This window comes from Oncorhynchus mykiss, chromosome 12 (assembly GCF_013265735.2).
Source record: "Oncorhynchus mykiss isolate Arlee chromosome 12, USDA_OmykA_1.1, whole genome shotgun sequence".
In the NCBI taxonomy this organism is placed as follows: domain Eukaryota; kingdom Metazoa; phylum Chordata; class Actinopteri; order Salmoniformes; family Salmonidae; genus Oncorhynchus; species Oncorhynchus mykiss.
This window is the reverse complement of record NC_048576.1, coordinates 19,580,508-19,606,763: the sequence shown is the minus strand read 5'-3', so window position 1 is coordinate 19,606,763 and position 26,256 is coordinate 19,580,508. Positions and strand designations below refer to the sequence as shown.

Here is a 26,256-nt window from a genome sequence, read left to right as displayed (position 1 = left end):
CTCTGGACATTTCCCAAGTCGTCTCTCATGAGTAGAACTCAAAGTTCAAGTTAAGCATTTTGCAAAAGCCCAAGCCACAATAAGGCATTATACAGAAACAGTTGAGAAGCAGCTCAACTGCCATTCAAAAGTTGATGCAGCTGCATGTAACTCAAGTACAGTAGGCCAGGCCTGTGTAACCTACTTAGATTCAGGTGATCTTTGGGCAAAGTTCCATAAATTCCATTCCAGTGGGGATAAGGCAATAACACACAGAGCATCATGCCATTGTTCATCCCTTTTTGTTCTAGCACACTGTTTGTTCTAGCACACAACCATTGGAATTCCGCACTGGCAAATTGAGCATATGTTGTCAAAGGTTCATTTACGCCCATTTCTAATCTAGAGCATGGTAGAGACATCCAATTTCTTTGCCTGGGCAAATTACTTTCATGTAGTACCCATCATGGCAGAATCTGTTTCTTTAGTATGTATTACCTACTTAATAGGTTACATCGTCTAAACTATAGCGGGTAAATCTGTAGGATTGCTCAGAATAGCATTTATTTGTATTTTTGGGAAATGTTTTTAATGGCATAAGAGAAGAGTGAATGTAGCGCTACAAACTGATTGAGGGTGCTGCCCTGGCTAAATCACTCAAGCCTTACCACGCCCACATTTCACAAGCAGCCAGGAGCCGTGCTCGGTAGTAAACACTGGATATGACTGTTCATTTACACACGCAGCAAAGGCTACGCGACAGACAACTGACTGGAGAGTGCCAAAATCAACAAATCAGGAGTATCAAGCTTTTGACACCAAAGGAGCAAATCACCACCTTTATCTGGATTCTTCTTTATTTTCTTGAGGTTGTGGTTATTTTACTACGGTAGTTTATCACATCTTCAGATCCGAAGAATGAGAGGGAATCTTTCCCCGAACGAAGATATTTCAGGGTATTATTCAATGATGCCTGTCTCGGACTTCCATGCAAAGCCCTCCTGTACGATGGAGCCCACGGACAGTATGTGTGGAGCGGGAGGAGCTGTCACCGCCAGACCGCTGATGGGGAACATCTCTTCGTGGCAGCACTCTGGGGATGGAGGATGCGCGCAGGACGGAGCTGAGGAGTTAAACGGTATGGTTGTCATTGCGTCTCACTTTTTTAAAGTGACTTGAACAGATCTTGACTGCTAGATAATAATATGAATAGATCTGTAGACCTTAATATAATCAAGGTTTTGTTTTTATTTTTTGAGATTATGTTTTTAGTGCCATAATGCCACACGTGATTAATATTCCCCATATATTCACATATAGTTGGTTTCATGGGCATTTTAAAACACAGCAGCCTTACTAATCATAATTGAAATACTACATGCACACTGAAGAGTCCTGTCTCTCTCCTGTTTTGAGGTTTATTTATAGCTTGATCTTAGTAGGCCCTACTGCAAACATGAAACTCATTCACAGAAAAATATTTGGAAAAACACACAATTGTTTACCGTAGCACATGTACATATCATTGCTCTGCTTTTCTCTTTCAGTAGTGACATCAATATTTAGTTGACACTCATAATGAACACACACATACACACTGTATCCTGATGCAATATCTCTAGGGTTCTTATCTTATTTAACTTCATAGAGCACAGAAGCATGGACACAGTATCTGTGGGCTCTGGACAGTTTCTTAGCTCAGGCCTGTTGATTTTCTGGAAAACAATGCAGGAGGATGAACGTACGGTTCAGTAATTTACCTGATTTAAATACAGTTATAGCTTGGATCTTGGTATATTTACAATACAGTTATAGCTTGGATCTTGGTATATTTATAATACAGTTATAGCTTGGATCTTGGTATATTTATAATAGAGTTATAGCTTGGATCTTGGTATATTTACAATACAGTTATAGCTTGGATCTTGGTATATTTACAATACAGTTATAGCTTGGATCTTGGTATATTTATAATACAGTTATAGCTTGGATCTTGGTATATTTATAATAGAGTTATAGCTTGGATCTTGGTATATTTATAATAGAGTTATAGCTTGGATCTTGGTACATTTACAATACAGTTATAGCTTGGATCTTGGTATATTTACAATACAGTTATAGCTTGGATCTTGGTATATTTATAATACAGTTATAGCTTGGATCTTGGGACATTTATAATACAGCTTTAGCTTGGATCTTGGTACATTTATAATACAGCTTTAGCTTGGATCTTGGGACATTTATAATACAGTTATAGCTTGGATCTTGGGACATTTATAATACAGTTATAGCTTGGATCTTGGTACATTTACAATACAGTTATAGCTTGGATCTTGGGACATTTATAATACAGTTATAGCTTGGATCTTGGGACATTTATAATACAGTTATAGCTTGGATCTTGGTACATTTATAATACAGCTTTAGCTTGGATCTTGGTACATTTATAATACAGATTTAGCTTGGATCTTGGTACATTTATAATACAGTTTTAGCTTGGATCTTGGTACATTTATAATACAGGTATAGCTTGGTACGTGTTGCTTTTGAACCAAGCCTGTAACCTTTTGCACATTCATGTCTAACCTATAGGGATGAGTTGACATTCTATGGCTGCAGGGTTGTCATCTGCCGCTCTGTCACCCTGGTGTAACACAGTGGGATGTGTCAGGAATCAGGGATGAAATGAGTGCATTGGAGAAGTACTGTATGTGTAAGACGTGATCACATCTCATCCCAGGGGGAGTGGTTATTATTTACCCCCCACTTGAGGTTATAGACTCCACTAATGAAAACGAGGACCAGGTCAGGCTAGCTAATTCCAGTTTTCTCCACCAAGCTACCAAACTAGCTAGCTCTGGTAATGGCCAATGACTAGGCTCTTTCTCATGTTCCAGCGTGAACACTGAGATATCCCCCCTCCCTCCTCCATACCCAAACTACAGTCCCCCTCCTTATAGTGTTATAGGCACCCACCGTCCCCTTTTAGATTTCCAATCACACGTCTGTTCATGTTTCAGACTGAAGTGACGAAACATACTAGATTATTCTATTGCTAGTTGGAGAAAAGAAAAAAAAACATCTACAAGAGAAGCAGAGCAGTTAACCAGAAGTTCTGGATTTGAATGTTTTCCCGGGGGCCTTAACTAGAGTGATTTGGATGTATAGCTCTGTAAGTTCAGAAATACTGTCTCGTTACCGGTACTTTCAATATTTAGCCCCGCTGTTTACTGTAGGGGAAATAATAAGCAGGCTGAGATAGTGTCTAAGGTCGAGTTAAGAGGCCATCAAGGTAACCAAATTATTAAAGATTAGCACAATAGCTCATCAATAAATTACAAATAATTCCTGATATTCCCAGGAAAATCAAATGCTCTTAGGACATTCAATCCGGTAAGAACTTATTTTCTCCTAATTTCTCAGTAAAAGTCTGTTTTCGTCCAGAGCTGCAGAGCTAACAGAGATATGACAAGTGATTCATGAGGGTGTGACTGAGGCCTCAGTGAGTTAGATATGCCCGTTCCCATAGTTGGAGGTTGTTGTAAGTAGCCCTGCATTCCTATGGTGGTGAAGCACCCCTTATAATAGCCTGTTAGAGGCCCAGTCTGGCTTATGGGCTCAGGAGTAAGACCGCATCCAGGGGGAGCTCCGTGTGTGTGTGTGTGCTTGCATGTGTTAGACCCTTTGCAGGAGGTCCTTGGCTGGAATCTGGGGCACCAGCAGAGTTAAGGTTTTCCTTGCAGAATTTCCTGTTCTACAGGAGGCCCCAAACGTTTTCCTAAAATGGTATCTGTGTTCATACAGTGTGAGGTCCCTATATATATATTAGGAAAGCCCTCTCTTTTATCAGAAAGAGTAAGTAGCCTTGCACAAGCCTTGGTACAAGGACACCCCCTGGACAGGACACTACTCTATCACAGGGCCTTACCCCCAATCTATCTCCTTAATGTTGAGTGCCAAGCAGAGACTCACCAGGTCCCAATTTTACAGCTTTGGTATGACTCAACCAGGGATCAAACTCCCAATCTTGCAATCTCAGGGCAGACACTCTAACCACAAGGCCACTGAGTTGGTTCAGGAATAGACATCGAAGCTAGTTCCGCTTTTTTTCATTATTCCCCTCTAATCAAGGACTGATTTAAGACCTGGGACACTAGGTAGGTCCAATTAAGTATCAGGTAGAGCAGAAAACAAGCAGGCTCCGGACTTCGTAGGGTAAGAGGTAAAACGCCTGGTGTATTGCACTGGTGGGTGACATTTATTAGTTCAGGCTTGTGGCTGAAATTCACACTGTAATTATTGTTTTGTTGAGTTCCCAAATCCAGAACTCACATTCTTCTATTCTTCTGCTGTTTTTGTCTGACTGGTTTATATCCATGTCTGTAACCATCTGTCTGACCATAAGGCTGTGATGCAACTGTATGCTGGCCACGTGGTCTTTCAAGTTGTTTTGTCCTTATGTTACCCCAGCTCCCCAAATGAAGCCCAGATGTTCTGCTAGATTCAGCTATTGTTGTGTTGCTCTCGTTTGGAAGATCTGAGAACGGTTGCTGGAACCACTGAAACCCCACTTGGGCCCACAGCCAGCACGTGTGTGAATAGAGGCTGTCTTCATAACAATTGACAGTAGGTACGCTCAATTAGGGGGAAGACAGGGGGAGGCAAGGCAGCTTTATGAAGGGGACAGGGCTTGGTGGGGGCTTGGAGCAAAGCATTGTCCCCCCACGTGAGTGTTGTGTGGGCAGCTGCTGGTTGTGACATGGCGGAGTAATTTTTTTCCCTGGCCCTCTGCCCCTTTAACCCCGCCCAGCCCCGGAGTGACATTCTGATTGGGACCAGAGTAGCCTAGTTTGAGGCAGCTTTTAGGGGGAGTGCCCCCCGCACCAACCCACTCCTGCTCCTAACAGAGACAAGGAAATTTGAGAAAATGTGCGTGCGTGCATGTGTTTAATGTGCTCTCCTGTGCGTCTCTTTCTCAGGGCAGCGGTTTGTGGAGCACTGCCACTGCTGGCAGTGGTGTTTATGGCATATTCAGCGTCTGCCAGAAGAGAAGCTCACTGCTTCTTTACAGGCCCGTTAAGTTACCACTAGCAGAGGACAGAGAGAACAAAACATACTTCAACAAACAGTTCAATTTCTCCTCTGTGCCTTCCAAAACCTGAAACTAGGGGACATTAAACAATAATATTTTATTCAAAATCAGTACAGAAAACAGATTCCAACCAAATGAAAGTATTACCATGGAAAAATGACATGATTCACTTTTAGAGTAGGCCTACTGTTTTTTTAGTACCTGCTGCTGAAAGGCTCTGTTGAGGTCTTCATACAATAAAGACTAGTTAGTTGTGCCTTCCTTATAAAGTCTGCAATAGAATGGTCTACCTGTGAGTATCAATTATCTTTGAGAAGCCTCAGGAAATATTTACGATCCACTCCTGCAATGAGCATGAACAGGGCATGTGCATCTCTATTGATGTCAATCTTCATAGATCACCATTTAATGGTCCTCGTCTCTGAGTGATTGGGTCTTGCCTTAGTTTGCAGTGCTCCTCAGGTTTTTCTACCAGATACAAGCATGTTAAGGTTTTTTCTCTTTGAGAAAATAAAAATGTAAAAATTGATTAATGTATAGACAGACCTTGTCAGCAATATTCCAAGGAATGCTCTTTTAAGCTCAAAGGAAGCTAGCTTAATTTATTTTTCATTTCATAAATGGCAAGCATGTCTGTTCATGAAACGTGTTTATTTAGTACTCTCCTCTCTCACTTATGTAATGACCCTTTCAATCCGTGATGTGGAAAAAGAGCGGCTGTCATAAAGAGTTGCCTGCTCTCTGGCGCTAGCCTGACAGTGTGCATCATGTCAGGATTTTCTCATGACGTCTGTTACGTATGGCCCTCAGCCGAGGTCCGGGGCTGTCTGACCTCTGGACACTCAGACCTATGGTAACTGAGACACATTGTCTGCCCAGACAGAAGATTGGATACTGGGGGATGAAAAGGAGAAAGAAGGAGAGAAGAGTAGGAAAGGTTAGTGGAGATTTGGGAAAGAAGAGTTGAGATGGAGGAGATGCAATGGGTTTAATTGTTACTGTATATTTGCATTGTCTGGGGTGACCAAACTCAACTGTGAGTAGTACGATAACTGACCTGTCAATAAGTATTTTCCCACAGCAGCGATGGCATCACCTATGTGTCAGGGAGGATACACAGTGCTCCTATTGACACTCAGCAAAAACACTCTACCTTATACACTGATGACCACCCACCCTTCTATGTTGTTACATTCAGAGTAATAGGCACTTGTCTCTGGCACCACTTGACTGTTGGAGTGTTGTGTAAACTAATTGCAATTCCATTTGTGGTGCCCTGCTGTTTGTCTACAGTAGGTCATGTGACTGGAAGCCTTTAGAGTTGGACTGTAGAGTTAATAAGTAGAGCTTGCTCTGATTTCCCCAGGAGGTCACAGACAGGATTACTGTGGCTTGTGGTAGAAATAGCCTCCATTGACCCATTACTGTACTTTTTATCTGTCAAAGAAAGCTGAACAACTGCATAAATGCAAAAAGCAAACACGTTTCAATGTTAAGCATCAGTATATAGGACACATTAATCAGTTGCATCTGAACAGTCAGTTGTCTTTAGAATAGGCTGCTCACACCATAGACTTTGGTGAATTCCAAGTGATCATCTGTCACTGACTGTGAAGTGTGAATGCCATCTTTCTCCATGCCCATAGTGAACACAGTCACTGACTGACACAGCACTGGCAAATCTCCACATGTGAATTAGCACACCACAAGACATTAATAATTGACTCTAAGCTGAGTCGATCATATGAGGTCAGATCAGTGACAGAGTCCCTGTGTATTTATAGCCTCCATACAGGTCTGGACCAGTCTCAGTCAGTTTGACCCAGAGCCAAGCCTTGGCATCTGGTGCATAGTTGGCTCACACCTTCACTGCTATCCCATCACTCAGCCCTACCACGGTGGGCTTGTCCCCAGCGTCCAGGGCCTGTTGTCAGGCTGTGTGGTTACATAAGAGGCCTTGGGTGTCAAAGCCTCCATTGATTAGAATAATACATTGGGGTGGGATGACGATGGACATCTCCAGTCAGAACTGTGGCCAGAACTGTGGGCGAGCCTAGAGATCTCACCGCTCTTTGGGTCCTTGTTTAGTTGGCTGTGTGTTTTGAGGGTTAATTGAGGAATAATAAATGTAGTAGGAAACTACTCTTAAATTCAGAACAGTGCTACTGTTGATTTTCCTAACTTTGCATTTTAGTGTCTTGGCAGAACAGTGTGTACCGACAGATCACAGTCTCAAGTCATTTCCCTGGTTACGTCTTTGTGGTTTCAGTGACAAAATTAGGAAAATTGTTTTGCTATTTGAATTTAAGTAAACGCTTTTAAACTCAGTTACGGTTTAGCTAAGATTCACTCATGGATAATGACTCAGTCGCTGTATCAAACTTCAACAAGGATAATTCTCTAAATGTGCTATAATCTGTCTTTTCACAGAGAAAACGGTGCTTGCCCCACCGGTGTTCGTATTTCAGAAGTCTTTCACGCTATCCATGAAGGTAATCTGAATCAAATCAAATCAAATGTATTTATATAGCCCTTCGTACATCAGCTGATATCTCAAAGTGCTGTACAGAAACCCAGCCTAAAACCCCAAACAGCAAGCAATGCAGGTGTAGAAGCACGGTGGCTAGGAAAAACTCCCTAGAAAGGCCAAAACCTAGGAAGAAACCTAGAGAGGAACCAGGCTATGTGGGGTGGCCAGTCCTCTTCTGGCTGTGCCGGGTGGAGATTATAACAGAACATGGCCAAGATGTTCAAATGTTCATAAATGACCAGCATGGTCGAATAATAATAAGGCAGAACAGTTGAAACTGGAGCAGCAGCATGGTCAGGTGGACTGGGGACAGCAAGGAGTCATCATGTCAGGTAGTCCTGGGGCTTGGTCCTAGGGCTCAGGTCCTCCGAGAGAGAGAAAGAAAGAGAGAAGGAGAGAATTAGAGAACGCACACTTAGATTCATACAGGACACCAAATAGGACAGGAGAAGTACTCCAGATATAACAAACTGACCCTAGCCCCCCGACACATAAACTACTGCAGCATAAATACTGAATCATATCCTGAAGGGTAACATGTTGACAGATGATGCACATGCATTATTAAAAAGCAGTTGCTAATCAAAAGGATACATTCAGAAACATGTAATGGAAGAATATGTATCATTAGTTTGTATTTCTGAACTTTCTTTCTGAACTGATTCTCTACAGAGGAGAGCAGAGAGATGGGAGGAGGGATCAGGTCAGCATTATATCTGCTGCATGTCATAACGAGCAAACATTTTGATGAATCTCTGTTGCTTTCTATTGCATTGGCAGTAATGTATTTATGTGTACTTGGCTTGTTCTCCAATAGTTGTGGGAATCAGTCCAAACAAACGAGCCCGATCCTTCACATACCCTAATCCTAACAGCAGAATGAGGAAAGGTGAGTGTTCAGAAATATCAATTTGCAGAAATTGTCTGCCTACTCTATTAAAAAAATACATATATACAATGCATATTATGGTATTATTACCACCAAATGTAAACATTTGAGGATTGAATTATAATTCCTGTACCTCAGTGTTACTCTCCTTTGATAAAGGCAATTTTTTTTGTACAATCTCTACTGACATTTCATCTACAGTATATACACAATGCTGCTGGTTAACATTGCTTTTATTTTTTCTCTGCGTCTCTGACAGGCTCCTGTGACGGCAGTAGACGAGTGCGAACAAATTCCCACTCTTTTCCCCCACCGCCTCCAGGTAAACAACCACACCCCCTACACAAGACCTGTCATCTCTCTAGTGTACTCTATTATCTCTATCCTTTCATCCATCCTTTCTAAGCTGTCCCCTAGGGCATACAGCGCCCATGCAACTGAGTCTAGTTGCCTGATTCCTTGACTCGCCTGCAGATGATTGTAGCCTTAATAAAACTGGGATCTTACTGGGATAAAATACTGTATCTCCATATCTTTGAAATGAACCGAAGCAGTGACGTAGCCGCTGGAAGATGTTTGGCGCTACAAATGGATATTTCAGTCGGCTAATGCAGTACTAGTAAAGGCCCAGTGCACTACTTTTGTGAGAAATAATAATAATGATTTTTCAGGGGTGCTGCAGCACACGCAGCACCCTTATTTCCCACGGTTAAGCGTCATGATCAAACTCTCTTAAAGGGTTTCCTGTCTATATTCACTGCCAGTATTTCCTCTAGGTCCATACATTCCAGTCACACCATCCATGTAAAGGGTTCTTTGGCTGTCCCCATAGAATAACCCTTTGAAGAGACATTTTTGGTTGCAGGTAGAACCCTTTCTATAGAGGGTTATATTTGGAAACCAAAAAGGTTCTACCTGGAACTAAAAAGGGTTCTTCCTGGAACCAAAATTGCTTCTCCTATGGGGACAGCCGAAGGACCCTTTTAGAAAAAAAAAATTGTGTAGATTCCCAGCAGCCACTTCAATGCAGTCCCAGTATCTCTTTCCCCTGATCCGTTTCAGTTTCACTCTGTCACTGCAGCCCTCACCTGCTCATCACAAATCACCAACATGACACACTATTGGCACCGCGGAACCCTCACTGCTCATTGTTGGCCAAGCATGTTGTATGTTGTCATGTGCCAAGTCTGGCAGTCACTTTGACATAATTGTGGAGCACGTTTTAACTTTAATCATATATGATATGTCTGTCTGTGTGAACTCTTCTGACGGATCTCCTCTCTGCTCTTTCCTAGTCTCAAGATCAAATGTCTTCATGCCTTCAAATCTGTGCAACCGGGCCAACATTTCCCCAAACAGAGGCAAATATCCATTCTCTGGTCTTATGTTTACCTTTTGATGTGCTAAAATACCTCTAATTATCTAATCAAATATCAAATCAAATCAAATGTATTTATATAGCCCTTCTTACATCAGCTGATATATCAAAGTGCTTTACAGAAACCCAGCCTAAAACCCCAAACAGCAAGCAATGCAGGTGTAGAAGCACGGTGGCTAGGAAAAACTCCCTAGAAAGGCCAGAACCTAGGAAGAAACCTAGAGCAGAACCAGGCTATGAGGGGTGCCAGTCCTCTTCTGGCTGTGCCGGGTGGAGATTATAACAGAACATGGCCAAGATATCTAAACAACTTACAAACCACACTTAATCACTATTCTACATACTAATACATTCGGTGAGTATTCAGACCCCTTGACTTTTTCCTCATTTTGTTACGTCACAGCCTTATTCTAAAATTGATTCAACATTTTTACAAAAACTGATCAATCTACACACAATAATGACAAAGCAAAACCAAGTTTAAGAAATGTTTGCTAAATTATTAAAAATTAAAAACAGAAATACCTTATTTACATACAGTTGAAGTCAGAAGTTTTCCCCAGTGGATCAGAAGTTTACATACACTCAATTAGTATTTTGTAGCATTGCCTTTAAATTTAACGTGGGTCAAACGTTTTGGGTAGCCTTCCACAAGCTTCCCACAATAAGTTGGGTGAATTTTGGCCCATTCCTCCTGACAGAGCTGGTGTAACTGAGTCAGGTTTGTAGGCCTCCTTGCTCGCACACGCTTTTTCAGTTCTGCCCACAAATGTTCTATAGGATTGAGGTCAGGGCTTTATGATGGTCACTCCAATACCTTGACTTTGTTGTCCTTAAGCCATTTTTTCACAACTTTGGAAGTATGCTTGGGGTCATTGTCCATTTGGAAGACCCATCAACTTCCTGACTGATGTCTTAAGATGTTGCTTCAATATATCCACATCATTTTCCTGCCTCATGATGCCATCTATTTTGTGAAGTGCACCAGTCCCTCCTGCAGCAAAGCACCCCCACAACATGATGCTGCCACCCCCGTGCTTCATGGTTGGGATGGTGTTCTTCGGCTTGCAAGCCTCCCCCTTTTTCCTCCAAACATAACTATGGTCATTATGGCCAAACAGTTCTATTTTTGTTTCATCAGACCAGAGGACATTTCTCCAAAAAGTACGATATTTGTCCCCATGTGCAGTTGCAAACCGTAATCTGGCTTTTTTTATGGCGGTTTTGGAGCAGTGGCTTCTTCCTTGCTGAGCGGCTTTTCAGGTTAGGTCGATACAGGACTCGTTTTACTGTGGATATAGATACTTTTGTACCTGTTTCTTCCAGCATTTTCACATGGTCCTTTGCTGTTGTTCTGGGATTGATTTGCACATTTCGCACCAAAGTATGTTCATCTCTAGGAGACAGAATGTTTTTCCTTCCTGAGGTGTGACAGCTTCGTGGTCCCAACGTGTTTATACTTGCATACTATTGTTTGTGCAGATGAACGTGGTACCTTCAGGCGTTTGGAAATTGCTCCGAAGGATGAACCAGACTTGTGGAGGTCTACAATTTGTTTTCTGAGGTCTTGGCTGATTTCTTTTGATTTTTCTATGATGTCAAGCAAAGAGGCACTGAGTTTGAAGGTAGGCCTTGAAATACATCCACAGGTACACCTCCAATTGACTCAAATTATCTCAATTAGCCTATCAGAAGCTTCTAAAGCCATGACATCATTTTCTGGAATTTTCCAAGCTGTTTAAAGGCACAGTCAACTTAGTGTATGTAAATGTTTGACCCTCTGGAATTGTGATACAGTGAATTATAAGTGAAATAATCTGTCTGTAAACAATTGTTGGAAAAATTACTTGTGTCATGCACAAAGTAGATGTCCTAACCGACTTGCCAAAACTATTGTTAATAAACAATTCATTTGTGGAGTGTATGAAAAACAAGTTTTAATGACTCCAACCTAAGTGTATGCAAACTTCTGACTTCTACTGTAAGTATTCAGACCTTTTGCTATGAGTCTCGAAATTGAGCTCAGGTGCATCCTGTCTCCATTTATCATCCTTGAGATGTTTCTACAACTTGATTGGAGTCCACCTGTGGTAAATTAAATTGATTGGACAAGATTTGGAAAGTCACACACCTGTCTATATAAGGTCCCACATGAGGTCGAAAGACTTGTCTGTAGAGCAACGAGACAGGATTGTGTCAAGACACATATATGCAGCATTGAAGGTCCCCATGACCACAGTGGCCTCCATCATTGTTAAATGGAAGAAGTTTGGAATCACCAAGACTCTTCCTAGAGCTGGCCGACCGGACAAACTGAGCAATCGGGGGAGAAGGGCCTTGGTCAGGGAGGTGACCAAGAATCCAATGGTCACTCTGAAAGAGCGCCAGAGTTCCTCTGTGGAGATGGGACTTGGGAGAACCTTCCAGAAGGACAACCATCTCTGCAGCACTCCACCAATCAGGCCTTCATGGTAAAGTGGCCAGACGGAAGCCACTCCTCAGTAAAAGGCACATGACAACCTGGTTGGAGTTTATCAAAATGCACCTAAAGGACTCTCAGACCATGAGAAACAAAATTCTCTGGTCTGATGAAACCAAGATTGAACTATTTGGCCTGAATGCCAAACGTCACATCTGGAGGAAACCTGGCACCATCCCTATGATGAAGCATGGTGGTGGTAGCATCATGCTGTGGGGATGTTTTTCAGAGGCAGTGAATGGGAGACTAGTCAGGATCGAGGGAAAGATGAACGGAGCAAAGTATAGAGAGGTCCTTGATGAAAACTTGCTTCAGAGCGCTCAGGACCATAGACTGGGGTAAAGGCTCACCTTCCAACAGGACAACAACTCTAAGCACACAGCCAAGACAACGCTGGAGTGGCTTCAGGACACGTCTCTGAATGTCCTCGAGTGGCCCAGCCAGAGCCCGGACTTGAACTTGATCGAACATCTCTGGAGAGACCTGAAAATTGCTGTGCAGCAACACTCCCCATCCAACTTGACAGACCTTGAGAGGATCTGCAAAGAAAAAGGGGAGAAACTCCCAAAATATAGGTGTGCCAAGCTTGTAGCGCCATACCCAAGAAGACTAAAGGCTGTAAACGCTGCCAAAGTTGCTTCAACAAAGTACTGAGTAAAGGGTCTGAATACTTATGTAAATGTGATATTTCAGTTTATTTTTAATACATTTGCAAACATTTCTAAAAACCTGTTTTTGCAGTATTGTGTGTAAATTGATGACTATTTAATCCATTTAAGAATAATGCTGTAACATAACACTTCTGCGAGCAGGCTTTTCTAATCGACCTGGCCTGGGTATCCTGGAAGGATATCCCATCAGTAGAGGATGCCTGGTTGTTATTTAAAAGTGCTTTCCTCACCATCTTAAATAAGCATGCCCCTTTCAAAAAATGTTGAACTAAAACAGATATAGCCCTTAGTTCACTCCAGACTCGACTGCCCTTGACCAGCACAAAAACATCCTGTGGTGTACTGCACTAGCTTTAAATAGTCCCTGCGATATTAACATTTTCAGGGAAGTCAGGAACCAATATACACAGTCAGTTTGGAAAGCAAAGGATAGCTTTTTCAAACAAAAATTTGCATCCTGCAGCACTAATTCCAAAAGGTTTTGGGACACTGTAAAGTCCATGGAGAATAAGAGCACCTCCTCCCAGATGCCCACTGCACTGAGGCTAGAAAACACTGTCACCACCGATAAATCCACGATAATCGAGAATTTCAATAAGCATTTCTCTACGGCTGGCCATGCTTTCCACCTGGCTACCCCAACCATGGCCAACAGCTCTGCACCCCCCGCAGCAACTGGCCCAAGCCCCCACTCTTCTCCTTCACCCATATCCAGACAGCTGATCCGCTGGGCTAGACAATCTGGACCCTCTCTTCCTAAAATTATCCGCCGTTATTGATGCAACCCCTAAAACCCCTCTTTCGTATCGTCTGAGATTCCGAAAGATTGGAAAGTGGACGCGGTCATCCCCCTCTTCAAAGGGGGAGACATTCTAGACCCAAACTGTTATAGACCTATATCCATCCTGCCCTGCCCTTCTAAAATCTTCGAAAGCCAAGTGAACAAACTGATCACCGACAATTTCGAAACTCGCCGTACCTTCCCCACTATGTAATCCGGTTTCCGAGCTGGTCACGAGTGCACCTCAGCCACTCTCAAGGTCCTAAATTATATCATAACCGCCATCGATAAAAGACAGTACTGTGCAGCAGTCTTCATCGACCTGGCCAAGGCTTTCGACTCTGTCAATCACCGTATTCTTATCGGCAGACTCAACAGCCTTGGTTTCTCTAATGACTGCCTCGCCTGGTTCACTAACTACTTCTCAGATAGAGTTCAGTGTGTCAAATCGGAGGGCCTGTTGTCTGGACCTCTGGCAGTCTCTATGGGGGTGCGACAGGATTCAATTCTCAGGCAGACTCTTTTCTCTGTATATATCAATGATGTCGCTCTTGCTGCAGGTGATTCTCTGATCCACTTCTACGCAGATGACACCATTCTGTATATATCTGGCCCTTCTTTGGACACTGTGTTAACAAACCTCAACGAGCTTCAATGCCATACAACACTCCTTCCATGGCCTCCAAGTGCTCTTAAATGCTAATAAAACTAAATGCATTCTCTTCGCTGCCCGCACCCGCTGCCCACACCCGCCTGACAAACTAGCATCACTACTCTGGATGGTTCTGACTTAGAATATGTGGACAACTATAAATACCTAGGTGTCTGGCTAGACTGTAAACTTTACTTCCAGAATCATATTAAGAATCTCCAATCCCAAATTAAATCTAGAAACGGCTTCCTATTTCGCAACAAAGCCTCCTTCACTCATGCTGCCAAACAAACCTTCGTAAAATTGACTATCCTACCGATCCTTGACTTCGGCGATGTAATTTACAAAATAGCCTCCAACACTCTACTCAGCAAATTGGATGCAGTCTATTAGAGTACCATCCGTTTTGTCACCAAAGCCCCATATACTACCCACCACTGCGACCTGTATGCTCTCGTTGGCTGGTCCTCGCTACATATTCGTCGCTAAACTCACTGGCTCCAGGTCATCTATAAGTCTTTGCTAGGTAAAGCTCCGCCTTATCTCAGCTCACTGGTCACCATAGCAACACCCACCCGTAACACGCGCTCCAGCAGGTATATTTCACTGGTCACCCCCAAAACCAACACCCCCTTTGGCCGCCTTTCCTTCCAGTTCTCTGCTGCCAATGACTGGAACGAATTGCAAACATCACTGAAGCTGGAGTCTTATATCTCCCTCACTAACTTTAAGCATCAGCTGTCAGAGCAGCTTACCGATCGCTGCAGCTGTACACAGCCCATCTGTAAATAGCCCATCCAACCAACTACCTACCTCCATATTTGTTTTTCTGCTCTTTTGCACACCAGTATTTCTACTTGCACATCCTCATCTGCACATCTATCACTCCAGTGTTAATTGCTAAATTGTAATTACTTTGCCACTATGGCCTATTTATTGCCTTCCCTCCCTAATCTTACTTCATTTGCAGACACTGTATACAGATTTTCAATTGTGTTATTGACTGTACGTTTGTTTATCCCATGTGTAACTCTGTTGTTTTTGTAGCACTGCTTTGCTTTATCTTGGCCAGGTCGCAGTTGTAAATGAGAACTTGTTCTCAACTGGCCTACCTGGTTAAATAAAGGTGAAATTAAATAAATAAATAAGAAAATGTGGAAAAAGTCAAAGAGTCTGAATACTTTCCGAATGCTCAGTATAGTATATTTTTATTCATACCTGATCGTAAGACTGACTTTGAAGGACAGAATTTGATTTAAGTCTCTTTTCTATTCCTCTCTTCTTCTGTGTAGTGACACCTCTGAACAGGGTCAGAAGGTCATTACTTCAGCCTGCACGTCTCCTCGCCCCTCAACCCTGGAACATCTCCTCACAGCCACACATATCTGAGGTATTCCACAACTCTCTTCGCCCCCTCACACAGAGTGAAACGAGAAAACTCTCTCAGGTAAAAAATTAAAAGAGAGAACTCTCTCAGGCCTTAAAAGTATTTCAATAATAAAATTATTATTAGTTGGGGTTGTGTCATTGCCTGAGGGACCCACATACTCTTCTCAGAGAAACCTATTCACTCACTGCCAGTTTATAAACCCAAACACCAAAACCGGTTTGAATCAGTTCTGTCTATTGGAAACTATTGTGCAATGTTTTTTTTGTTAAGGTCTCTCTGAATGCTTAAATCGCTTTCTCTCTACTCCCAAACTTGCCACATCAACACACTCAATTATATAATAGCTTATGGCTGCAAAATGTATTTTATTTTCTATTTACACAAGCATTGTGTTGAATTATTTGACTCAAGAAAGTACCAATCCAATGTACAGTCGTGGCCAAAAGTTTTGAGAATTTGCTACTTCAGTGTCTTTAGATATTTTTGTCAGATGTTACTATGGAATACTGAAGTATAATTACAAGCATTTCATAAGTGTCAAAGGGTTTTATTGACAATTACATGAAGTTGATGCAAAGAGTCAATATTTGCAGTGTTGACCCTTTTTTTTCCAAGACCTCTGAAATCCGCCATGGCATGCTGTCAATTAACTTCTGGGCCACATCCTGACTGATGGCAGCCCATTCTTGCATAATCAATGCTTGGAGTTTGTCAGAATTTGTGGGGTTTTGTTTGTCCACCCGCCTCTTGAGGATTGACCACAAGTTCTCAATGGGATTAAGGTCTGGGGAGTTTCCTGGCCATGGACCCAAAATATAGAGGTTTTGTTCCCCGAGCCACTTAGCTATCACTTTTGCCTTATGGCAAGGTGCTCAGTCATGCAGGAAAAGGCATTGTTCGTCACCAAACTGTTCCTGGATGGTTGGGAGAAGTTGGTCTCGGAGGATGTGTTGGTACCATTCTTTATTCATGGCTGTGTTCTTAGGCAAAATTGTGAGTGAGCCCACTCCCTTGGCTGAGAAGCAACCCCACACATGAATGGTCTCAGGATGCTTTACTGTTGACAGGACACAGGACTGATGGTAGCGCTCACCTTGTCTTCTCCAGACAAGCTTTTTTCCGGATGCCCCAAACAATCGGAAAGGGAATTCATCAGAGAAAATCCTCCAAAAAGTATTCGCCTCACTGTACGTGCAGATGCACTCACACCTGCCTGCTGCCATTCCTGAGCAAGCTTTGTACTGGTGGTGCCCCGATCCCGCAGCTGAATCAGCTTTAGGAGACGGTCCTGGCGCTTGCTGGACTTTCTTGGGCGCCCTGAAGCCTTCTTCACAACAATTGAACCGCTCTCCTTGAAGTTCTTGATGATCCGACAAATGGTTGATTTAGGTGCATTCTTACTGGCAGCAATAACCTTGCCTGTTAAGCCTTTTTTGTGCAAAGCAATGATGACGACACGTGTTTCCTTGCAGGTAACCATGGTTAACAGAGGAAGAACAATGATTCCAAGCACCACCCTCCTTATGAAGCTTCCAGTCTGTTATTCGAACTCAATCAGCATGACAGAGTGATCTCCAGCCTTGTCCTCATCAACACTCACACCTGTGTTAACGAAATGCAGTGGAAATGTTTTTGGGGAGATTCAGTTCATTTACATGGCAAAGAGGGACTTTGCAATTAATTGCAATTCATCTGATCACTCTTCATAACATTCTGGAGTATATGCAAATTGACCATCATACAAACTGAGGCAGCAGACTTTGTGAAAATTAATATTTGTGTAATTCTCAAAACTTTGGGCCACGACTGTAAATTCAGAAAGGTAATCGGACTGTAAAATAATCATTTGCAATGTTTTTTTGTCCCATTCCCACAGGTGAGCCATGATCCTTCAAATGATGTCTCCAGCATCTCAACAGACTGCTCCTCCACTGTTGGTCTATTACATCAAAAGAAACCCTGTCAAGTTCACAGGTACGCAGAGGACCTGGTTAATGTAACAGTAAAGATGCAGGGTGTCTAGTTGGGTCAAGTCTGTGCAATATTTCATTTTTACAGCCTCACAGCCACTTTAAACTGTATATTTTACAGTTGACATTCTAATTGAGGGCTACCCACTCCAGGTCAAGGCATGGATTAGTTAAACCAGGGGTTTCGGGTTACGTGTTAATTTTCAGTCCAGACCCAGGACTGGACAGCCTTGCTTCAATCCAGAGACCTTACAGAGTTTTCCTCTGTCAGAGATATGTGGGGTCTAGGGGTTTAGTTCCCAGCAGTGATTCTAAACCTGCTGACCTCTCTGCTGACCTCTGGTTCACACTCCACAGATCGAAGCCAGACGGTACCACCTCAGACAGGGTCCAGTTTGTGTTTGGGGAAAACATGAGTGAAAGAGTCTTGGTGAGTTCAGCAAGCACCACTGACATACACTACATGACCAAAAGTATGTGGGCACCTGCTAGTCGAACATCTCATTCCAAAATCATGAGGATTAATATGGAGTTGGTCCCCCCTTTGCCGCTGTAACAGCCTCCACTCGTCTGGGAAGGCTTTCCACTAGATGTTGGAACATTGCTGCGGGGACTTGCTTCCATTCAGCCACAAGAGCATCAGTGAGGTCGGGCACTGACGTTGGCCGATTTGGCCTGGTTCGCAGTCGGCGTTCCAATTCATCCCAAAGGTGTTCGATGAGGTTAAGGTCAGGGCTCTGTGCAAGCCAGTCAAGTTCTTCCACACCTCACTCGACAAACCATTTCTGTATGGACCTCGCTTTGTGCACGGGGGCATTGTCATGCTGAAACAGGAAAGGGCCTTCCCCAAACTGTTGCCACAAAGTTAGTAGCACAGAATCGACTAGAATGTAATTGTATGCTGTAGCGTTAAGATTTCCCTTCACTGGAACTAAGGGGCCCGAACCATGAAAAACAGCTCCAGACCATTATTCCTCCTCCACCAAACTTTACAGTTGGCACTATGCATTGGGGCAGGTAGCGTTCTCCTGGCATCCGCCAAATCCAGATTTGTCCGTCTGACTGCCAGATGGTGAAGCGTGATTCATCACTCCAGAGAACGTGTTTCCACTGATCCAGAGTCCAATAGCGGTGAGCTTTACACCACTCCAGCCAACGCTTGGCATTGCGCATGATCTTAGGCTGGTGTTCGGCCACTCGGCCATGGAAACCCATTTTATGAAGCTCCAGACAAACAGTTCTTGTGCTGATGTTGCTTCCAGAGGCAGTTTGGAACTCGGTAGTGAGTGTTTCAACCGAGGACAGATGATTTTTATGCGCTTCAGCATTCGGTGTTCCTGTTCTGTGAACATTTAGGCCAATAGACATTTCCATGTCATAATAACAGCACATACAGTGGACCGGGGCAGCTCTAGCAATGCAGAAATTTGATGAACTGACTTGTTGGAATCCTATGACACCATCCTATGACGGTGCCACGTTGAAAGTCTCTGAGCTCTTCAGTAAGGCCATTCTACTGCCATTGTTTGTCTATGGATATTTCATGGCTGTATGCTCGATTTAGGTGTGACTGAAATAGCCGAATCTACTAAGGGGTGTCCACATACTTTTGTATATATATTGGACTTATACAGTAGCAATTTGCACAGGATGACTATGAAATATATGATGTCATCACATTTGTATGAGTTTAACTGTGTTACCAAACACATCATATTTACAGAAATGCTCTCACTTTCTCACCCTCATATAGAGACCACAGAAATCCCCTAGCAGTGAAGATTCTGATTGCAGCTCTGATTCTGAGTCTTCCACCTCTGAGTCAAGTTATAAAGGTAAATCATTAAGCGGGTCGTAGTGTTTTTACATGAGTACACAACTCTGGTCCTCGAGAGCCAGTACCTTAATGGCCACAGTGTCTGCTGATCCACCAAGACTGTGGTCCTAGGCTGCATTTATACAGGCAGCCCAATTCTGATCTTTTGCCCAATTATTGGGAAAAGAGATGACCTGATCAGTCAAAAGACCAATTAGTAGAACAATATTAGAACTGGGCCGCCTGTGTAACCCTGCCATAGAGGACTAGAGTTGTGCACCTCTGTTCTAATAGCGATTGACTGCCTCTTAGTGGATGCCTTTCAGAACTGCAGCTGAAGTTCTGTCTGTGTTTGCTGATAGGTGCTGTGTGGAGCAGTCTGAGGGAGTCTGCTGCAGCTTACACAGCATCCTGTGGGAGGCAGCATGTGCTCAGGCTCAGGCGGGTTCAGCTGTTCACTGGGGAGGAGAAGGAAAGCAATGTGGTCCAGGTGAAGACCTATAGGACTGACTCATGCCAGATCTTGCAATGCCTGGTGCCTGACGGCACAGTCGATAACGTGGCATGCAATGTCTGAGCAGGAGAATGTGACCATTATGTTGAAATAGGAAGGACCAATGCCTTCTGATATTGCTAAAGACAGTGGTGTACCTTTTTCATTTTTTCATTTTTTTTCTTCTTTTAGCTGACCTGCAGACTGTTTGTCCTGGAAAAAGGAACTCCGTCATGGACTGAGCGAGGAAGAGGAGTCCTGCGACTCAATGATCTAGCATCAGGGACCAAAAGAGGGCTTCAGTCCAGGATAGGTGAGTTTACCATGAGGGAGTTTATTATTCCCATCACTCTGACCAACATCTGCACGTCTTTCTGTGATTCTTAATGTTTCTCATCCTCAGTAAATCTCTTATACCTGTCGCCCTCTGATCAAAACAGTGATGAGGCACCAGGGCAGTCTCAAGGTTATCCTCAACACCAAGCTCTGGCCACACACACACCTACGTCGCCCTGCCCGCCGGAACCTCCAGGTGACGGCCACTGACGTGGAGACTCAGGCCGTTCGGGTGTTCCTCATTCAGGCCAGCGCCAGGGATGTGGCTCGCCTCTACGTGGCCATCCACCATCGGCTGGTAGGCCTACGGGCCAGTGCTGCTGGGAGGGAGGCAGAGGCTGCAGGGGGCAGGACCAGGGAGGGGCACTGCAACAGTGAGAATGAAGAGGAGGAGGAAGAGGAGAGACAACAGAAAGAAAGAGAAGAAAGGCTGCTATTGACACGATTGCGACCTGGTAAGAGTGAATAGCAACAGTGATAGGGATGTACTCTACAGTTGTCTGAGATTATCCCTTGCTCTTTCACCTACACACTTGTATGTCTACGACTAAGTCCAATGTTTAGTGCATTGTTTGTCCTGTGTAAAAAAAACATGTTTGGAATTTTTGCTTAGTTTGAGTAAGGGAACACTCGTCCTCCAATAGATGTCTGGTGGGAAGTCACGTTACTAATCCCCAGTCCACATTCCAGAGTCAGAGGGGTTGGGTTAAATGCAGAAGACACATTTCAGTTGAATACATTCAGTTGGACAACTGCCTTCCCTTTTCCCTTTCCCATGGGGAGCTGTTAGCAGGTGGTAGTCCTAGACCTTCAATCTGCCACTGGCAAACCCCGCCACATAAAAAACTGAGTAACAGATGGATCCCCATCATGGTGGATTACATCACTAAAGGTCCCAGGCCTAAAAAGATAAGGTTATTTTTTTGTACCATTATGAAAAAGAGAAGAGAACACTAGATTAGTGGTTTTTAATTGATGTACCTTGAGGAACTCTCAGGTGTGCCGCAAAACTTTTCCCAATCTTGATAATTTTTTTGAACACTCACTTCTAAACGTGACCTGTTGAATGCACATGGAATTTTGACTTGGGATCCCCAATGAAGCTCAGATAATACACGGAACCAAAATATAAAGCAACATGCAACCATTTCAGAGAATTTTACTGAGTTACAGTAACTTTATTTGTCACATGCGCCAAATACAACAAGTGTAGGGAGACCTTACCGTGAAATGCTTACTTACAAGCCCTTAACCAACAGTGCAGTTCAAGAAGATGGCTTGGGGGCAGTATTTTGACGTCTGGATGAGAAGTGTGCCTAAAGTAAACTGCCTGTTACTCAGGCCCAGAAGCTAGAATATGCATATTGGTAGATTTGGATAGAAAACATTCTAAAGTTTCCAAAACTGTTAAAATAATGTCTGTGAGTATAACATAAATGATATGGCAGGCAAGAACCTGAGGAAAATCCATCCAGGAAGTGGGATTTTTTTGATGTGGGTATTTTCAATTGAATGCCTATAGAGTATCTAAATGGTTAGGACCCAGATTGCAGTTCCTATGGCTTCCACTAGATGTCAACATTATTTCGCCCTTCGTTGTTTTTCCTTTCTATTGAATACACTATTGTCCTGTTGAAATATTATTGATTAATTATAAACATCGTTTGACATGTTTCGACGAACTTTATCAGTACTATTAGGATGTATTCGTCTGCATGTTTTGACCGCCTTGGGGCCAGTGGATTACAGAACATAACACGCCAACAAAACTGAGTTTTTGGGATATAAAGAAGGACTTTATCGAACAAAACAAACATTTATTATGTTTCTGGGACACTTGTGACTGCTACCATATGAAGATCTTCAAAGGTAAGTGATCAATTTTATCGCTATTTCTGACTTTTGTAATTCCTTTACTTGGTTGTAAAATGTTTGTATGCTTTTGTAAGCGGGGCGCTGTCCTCAGATAATTGCATGGTATGCTTTCGCCGTAAAGCCTTTTTGAAATCTGACAAAGCGGCTGGATTAACAAGAAGTTCATCTTTAAACCGATGTATAAGAGTTGTCCTTGTTTTGAAAGAAAACTATTTTTTTGTCCATTCAAATAACATCAAATTGATTAGAAATACAGTGAAGACATTGTTAATGTTGTAAATGACTATTGTAGCTGGAAACGTCAGATTTTTTTATGGAATATCTACACAGGCGTACAGAGGCCCATTATCAGAAACTATCACTCCTGTGTTCCAATGGCCCGTTGTGTTAGCTAATCCAAGTTTATAATTTTAAAAGGCTAATTGATCGTTAGAAAACCCTTTTGCAAATATGTTAGCACAGCTGAAAACTGTCATTCTGATTAAAGAAGCAATAAAACGGGCCTTCTTTAGACTAGTTGCGTATCTGGAGCATCAGTATTTGTGGGTTCGATTACAGGCTCAAAATGGCCAGAAACAAAGCCCTTTCTTCTGAAACTCGTCAGTCTATTCTTGTTCTGAGAAATAAAGGCTATTCCATGTGAGAAATTGTCAAGAAATTGAAGATTTCGTACAACGCTGTCCACTCCGGGATGCTGGCCTTCTAGGCAGAGTTGCAAAGAAAAAGCCATACAATGGGGCAAAAAAGTCAGCCACCAATTGTGCAAGTTCTTCCCCTTTAAAAGATGAGAGGCCTGTAATTTTCATCATAGGTACACTTCAAATATGACAGACAAAATGAGGAAAAAAAATCCAGAAAATCACATTGTAGGATTTTTAATGAATTTATTTGCAAATTATGTTGCAAATCATGTTTACAGACAGATTATTTCACTTATAATTCACTGTATCACAATTCCAGTGGGTCAGATGTTTACATACACTAAGTTGACTGTGCCTTTAAACAGCTTGGAAAATTCCAGAAAATTATGTCAATAGAAGCTTCTGATAGGCTCATCATTTGAGTCAATTGGAGGTGTACCTGTGGATGTATTTCAAGGCCTACCTTCAAACTCAGTGCCTCTTTGCTTGACAGCATGGGAAAATCAAAAGAAATCAGCCAAGACCTCAGATTTGATTTTTTAGACCTCCACAAGTCTGGTTCATCCTTCGGAGCAATTTCCAAACGCCTGAAGGTACCATGTTTATCTGTACAAACAATAGTACACAAGTATAAACACCATGGGATTACGCAGCCATCATACCGCTCAGGAAGGAGATGCGTTCTGTCTCCTAGTGATGAACGTACTTTGGTGCGAAAAGTGAAAATCAATCCCAGAACAACAACAAAGGACCTTGTGAAGATGCTGGAGGAAACAGGTACAAAAGTATCTATATCCACAGTAAAACAAGTCCTATATCGACATAACCTGAAAGGCCACTCGGCAAGGAAGAAGCCACTGCTCCAAAACCGCCATAAAAAAGCCAGACTACGGTTTGCAACTGCACATGGAGACAAAGTTTGTACTTTTTGGAGAAATGTTCTCTGGTCTGATGAAACAAAAATATAACTGTTTGGCCATAATGACCATCGTTATGTTTGGAGGGAAAAGGGGGAGGCTTGCAAGCCAAAGAACACCATCCTAACCGTGAAGCACGGGGGTGGTGGCATCATGTTGTGAGCGTGCTTTGCTGCAGGAGGGACTGGCTCCCCGAAACGTTTCACTCAAGTTAAACAATTTAAAGGCAATGCTACCAAATACTAATTGAGTGTATGTAAACTTCTGACCCACTAGAAATGTGATGAAAGAAATAAAAGCTGAAATGAATCATTTTACTATTATTCTGACCTTTCACATTCTTAAAATAAAGTGGTGATCCTAACTGACATAAAACAGGGATTTTTTACTAGGATTAAAAGTTAGGAATTGTGAAAACTGAGTTTAAATGTATTTGGCTGAGGTGTATGTAAACTTCCGACTTCAACTGTATATAAAAACATTGTCACAGGAAATAGATTATTTGCTGTATGGATCAAATGAGATGGAGGTCATTACCACTAAATAAATGAATATGGAAATTTTAGGTGTGCCGGAGGATATTTTATCCCATCAAGTTGTGGCACAGTTTAAAAAAAAGGTTGGGAACCACTGCACTAGAGATGAGAACTAGGTATTGCTGTTTATCTAAACAATTGTCCACTTGTTATTCCTTGCAACAACCTCTCCCTCAGCCTCCTTGAACTTGTATGTCAACAAGACACCTAAAGAAGCTACAATTAGCCCCATATCAGCTAACCATGCATAAATCACATTCCAGTGGAGGACAACTTATTTCCTCTGGAGCAAAACATGTGTTGTCCCTGTAGAAACTTAGTGGAGACCTACATGACATGAGAATTCATTCTGAACAACCCTTAACATGGCCATGTTGTCATTGTGCATTTACCAGACAAAACACTGTGCTGCAAAACATAAAGCTATTGTATATAAATATTACAATATTTTCACTTACACACGTTCCATAACATGTCTGTCTTTCTCCTTTGCAGTGGTTTGTGATTGGATACACAGTAAACCTAGTTTGGATTCTTGGTGACATGACATCATATCCTGACCTGGACCATCTGAACAGAACTTTCAAGAGAAACATCAAGAAACAGCTTGCAAAAACTTACTGCCTATTGAGCTACCATGACTGCCTTCTTTTAACAACAACAAAAATATATGATCATTCTATTGCCGTACTTACTTTTGTACTTCACGTTATTGTGGCAGTGTGCAAGGGGAGGGTAAACTGCCACATTATGACAGAGGGAATCTAGATGTAATGACTGATAAAAAACAATTGTATTTATTTTTGTTATTTTATTATGCATTTATAATGAATCCAACTGTTCATGCAAGTGCTATTTGTGGCTGAAGCACCCACATTAACCTTATTTAAAATATATTTAGAATATTCCCAAAAGGTTTTGTTCTTCTGTATTTCTTTTATAAGCATTATGTTTTATATGTTGTGTTTTAAAAACACCTTATGATCAACGTAATGATTTTGAAACCATTTTTGTAGGTCTTTCACTACAAACAGAATATAATATGTATCTATCTATTTCAACTGTGAAACAAACACAATAGCTTTATTGTTAGCTGTTTCATTTATACAGTACATTACTGACAAACAACAATCTCAAGGTTGTGGTACACTCACCTTTTCTACACAGTACTAAATGCATGCCTCTGCCTACCTCTGTAATTGCTACACAAATGTGAGAAAACATTTAAATGTTTTTAATGGATTTTAAGTTCTATTACCTAGTGTATTGTCAAAATCAATTAACTTAAAAGGGTAATCCTGCATAAAAGCAAACATGACTAGCATCTAGTTCATATTCTGATAAGTATATATTATATTAATCTGCTTCTGGTAATATCACCATGTTATGTGAGCAGTTATGTCATCGTGATTGATAAAACTGATTTTCTGATACAACTTTTGAGTTTATCATAATTTTTTATGGTTGTCGTTGCTGAGCTAATGTTACTAACAAAAAATGTATCTTGTCCTCTAGTCTAGTAGGCCTGCTTTCATCTATCCAGTGTTTTCAGATCAGTGCAGGCGAAGGAGAGAAGACAAAGGTATCCCACTTTGGACAATGTTTGCCAAATGAATAGCTGCTGATTTTCCTTCATGAACACTGAAGGACTGATAAGGTTCCATTCATATTGGTCTCATATTTCTAGTGTTTTCAGGTGACAAAAGGAAAGGAGTCTAGGAAAGGAAGCTATTTAGACAACAATGCTCTGGCTCCACCGGTTTCCATTAGATAACAGACACAAAGTCGATTCCACAGCCACAAAGTCATAATTGCAACAACAACAACAAAT

At 42.2% G+C, this 26,256-nt stretch overlaps 1 protein-coding gene across 5 annotated transcripts; it reads left to right on the top strand.

The window, feature by feature from the left end:
• Positions 1-679: 679 nt before the first annotated feature.
• Positions 680-25,861, top strand: LOC110537146 (ran-binding protein 3). 5 transcript variants are annotated; one of them, XM_021622954.2, is made up of 14 exons: positions 681-1,117; positions 7,502-7,563; positions 8,274-8,304; positions 8,419-8,490; positions 8,750-8,812; positions 9,786-9,851; positions 15,744-15,898; positions 17,718-17,815; positions 18,169-18,241; positions 19,565-19,646; positions 19,990-20,117; positions 20,313-20,433; positions 20,561-20,911; positions 24,921-25,861. In XM_021622954.2, exons 1-14 carry the CDS (start codon positions 898-900, stop codon positions 24,965-24,967), a joined length of 1,569 nt encoding a protein of 522 aa, XP_021478629.1. In that variant the 5' UTR covers positions 681-897; the 3' UTR covers positions 24,968-25,861. The 5 variants fall into 5 exon arrangements, with proteins under 5 accessions (XP_021478631.1, XP_021478629.1, XP_036793032.1 ...); XM_021622955.2 differs by having other exon boundaries at positions 682-1,117; positions 15,744-15,841; XM_021622956.2 differs by lacking the exon at positions 9,786-9,851 and having other exon boundaries at positions 680-1,117.
• Positions 25,862-26,256: the final 395 nt, after the last annotated feature.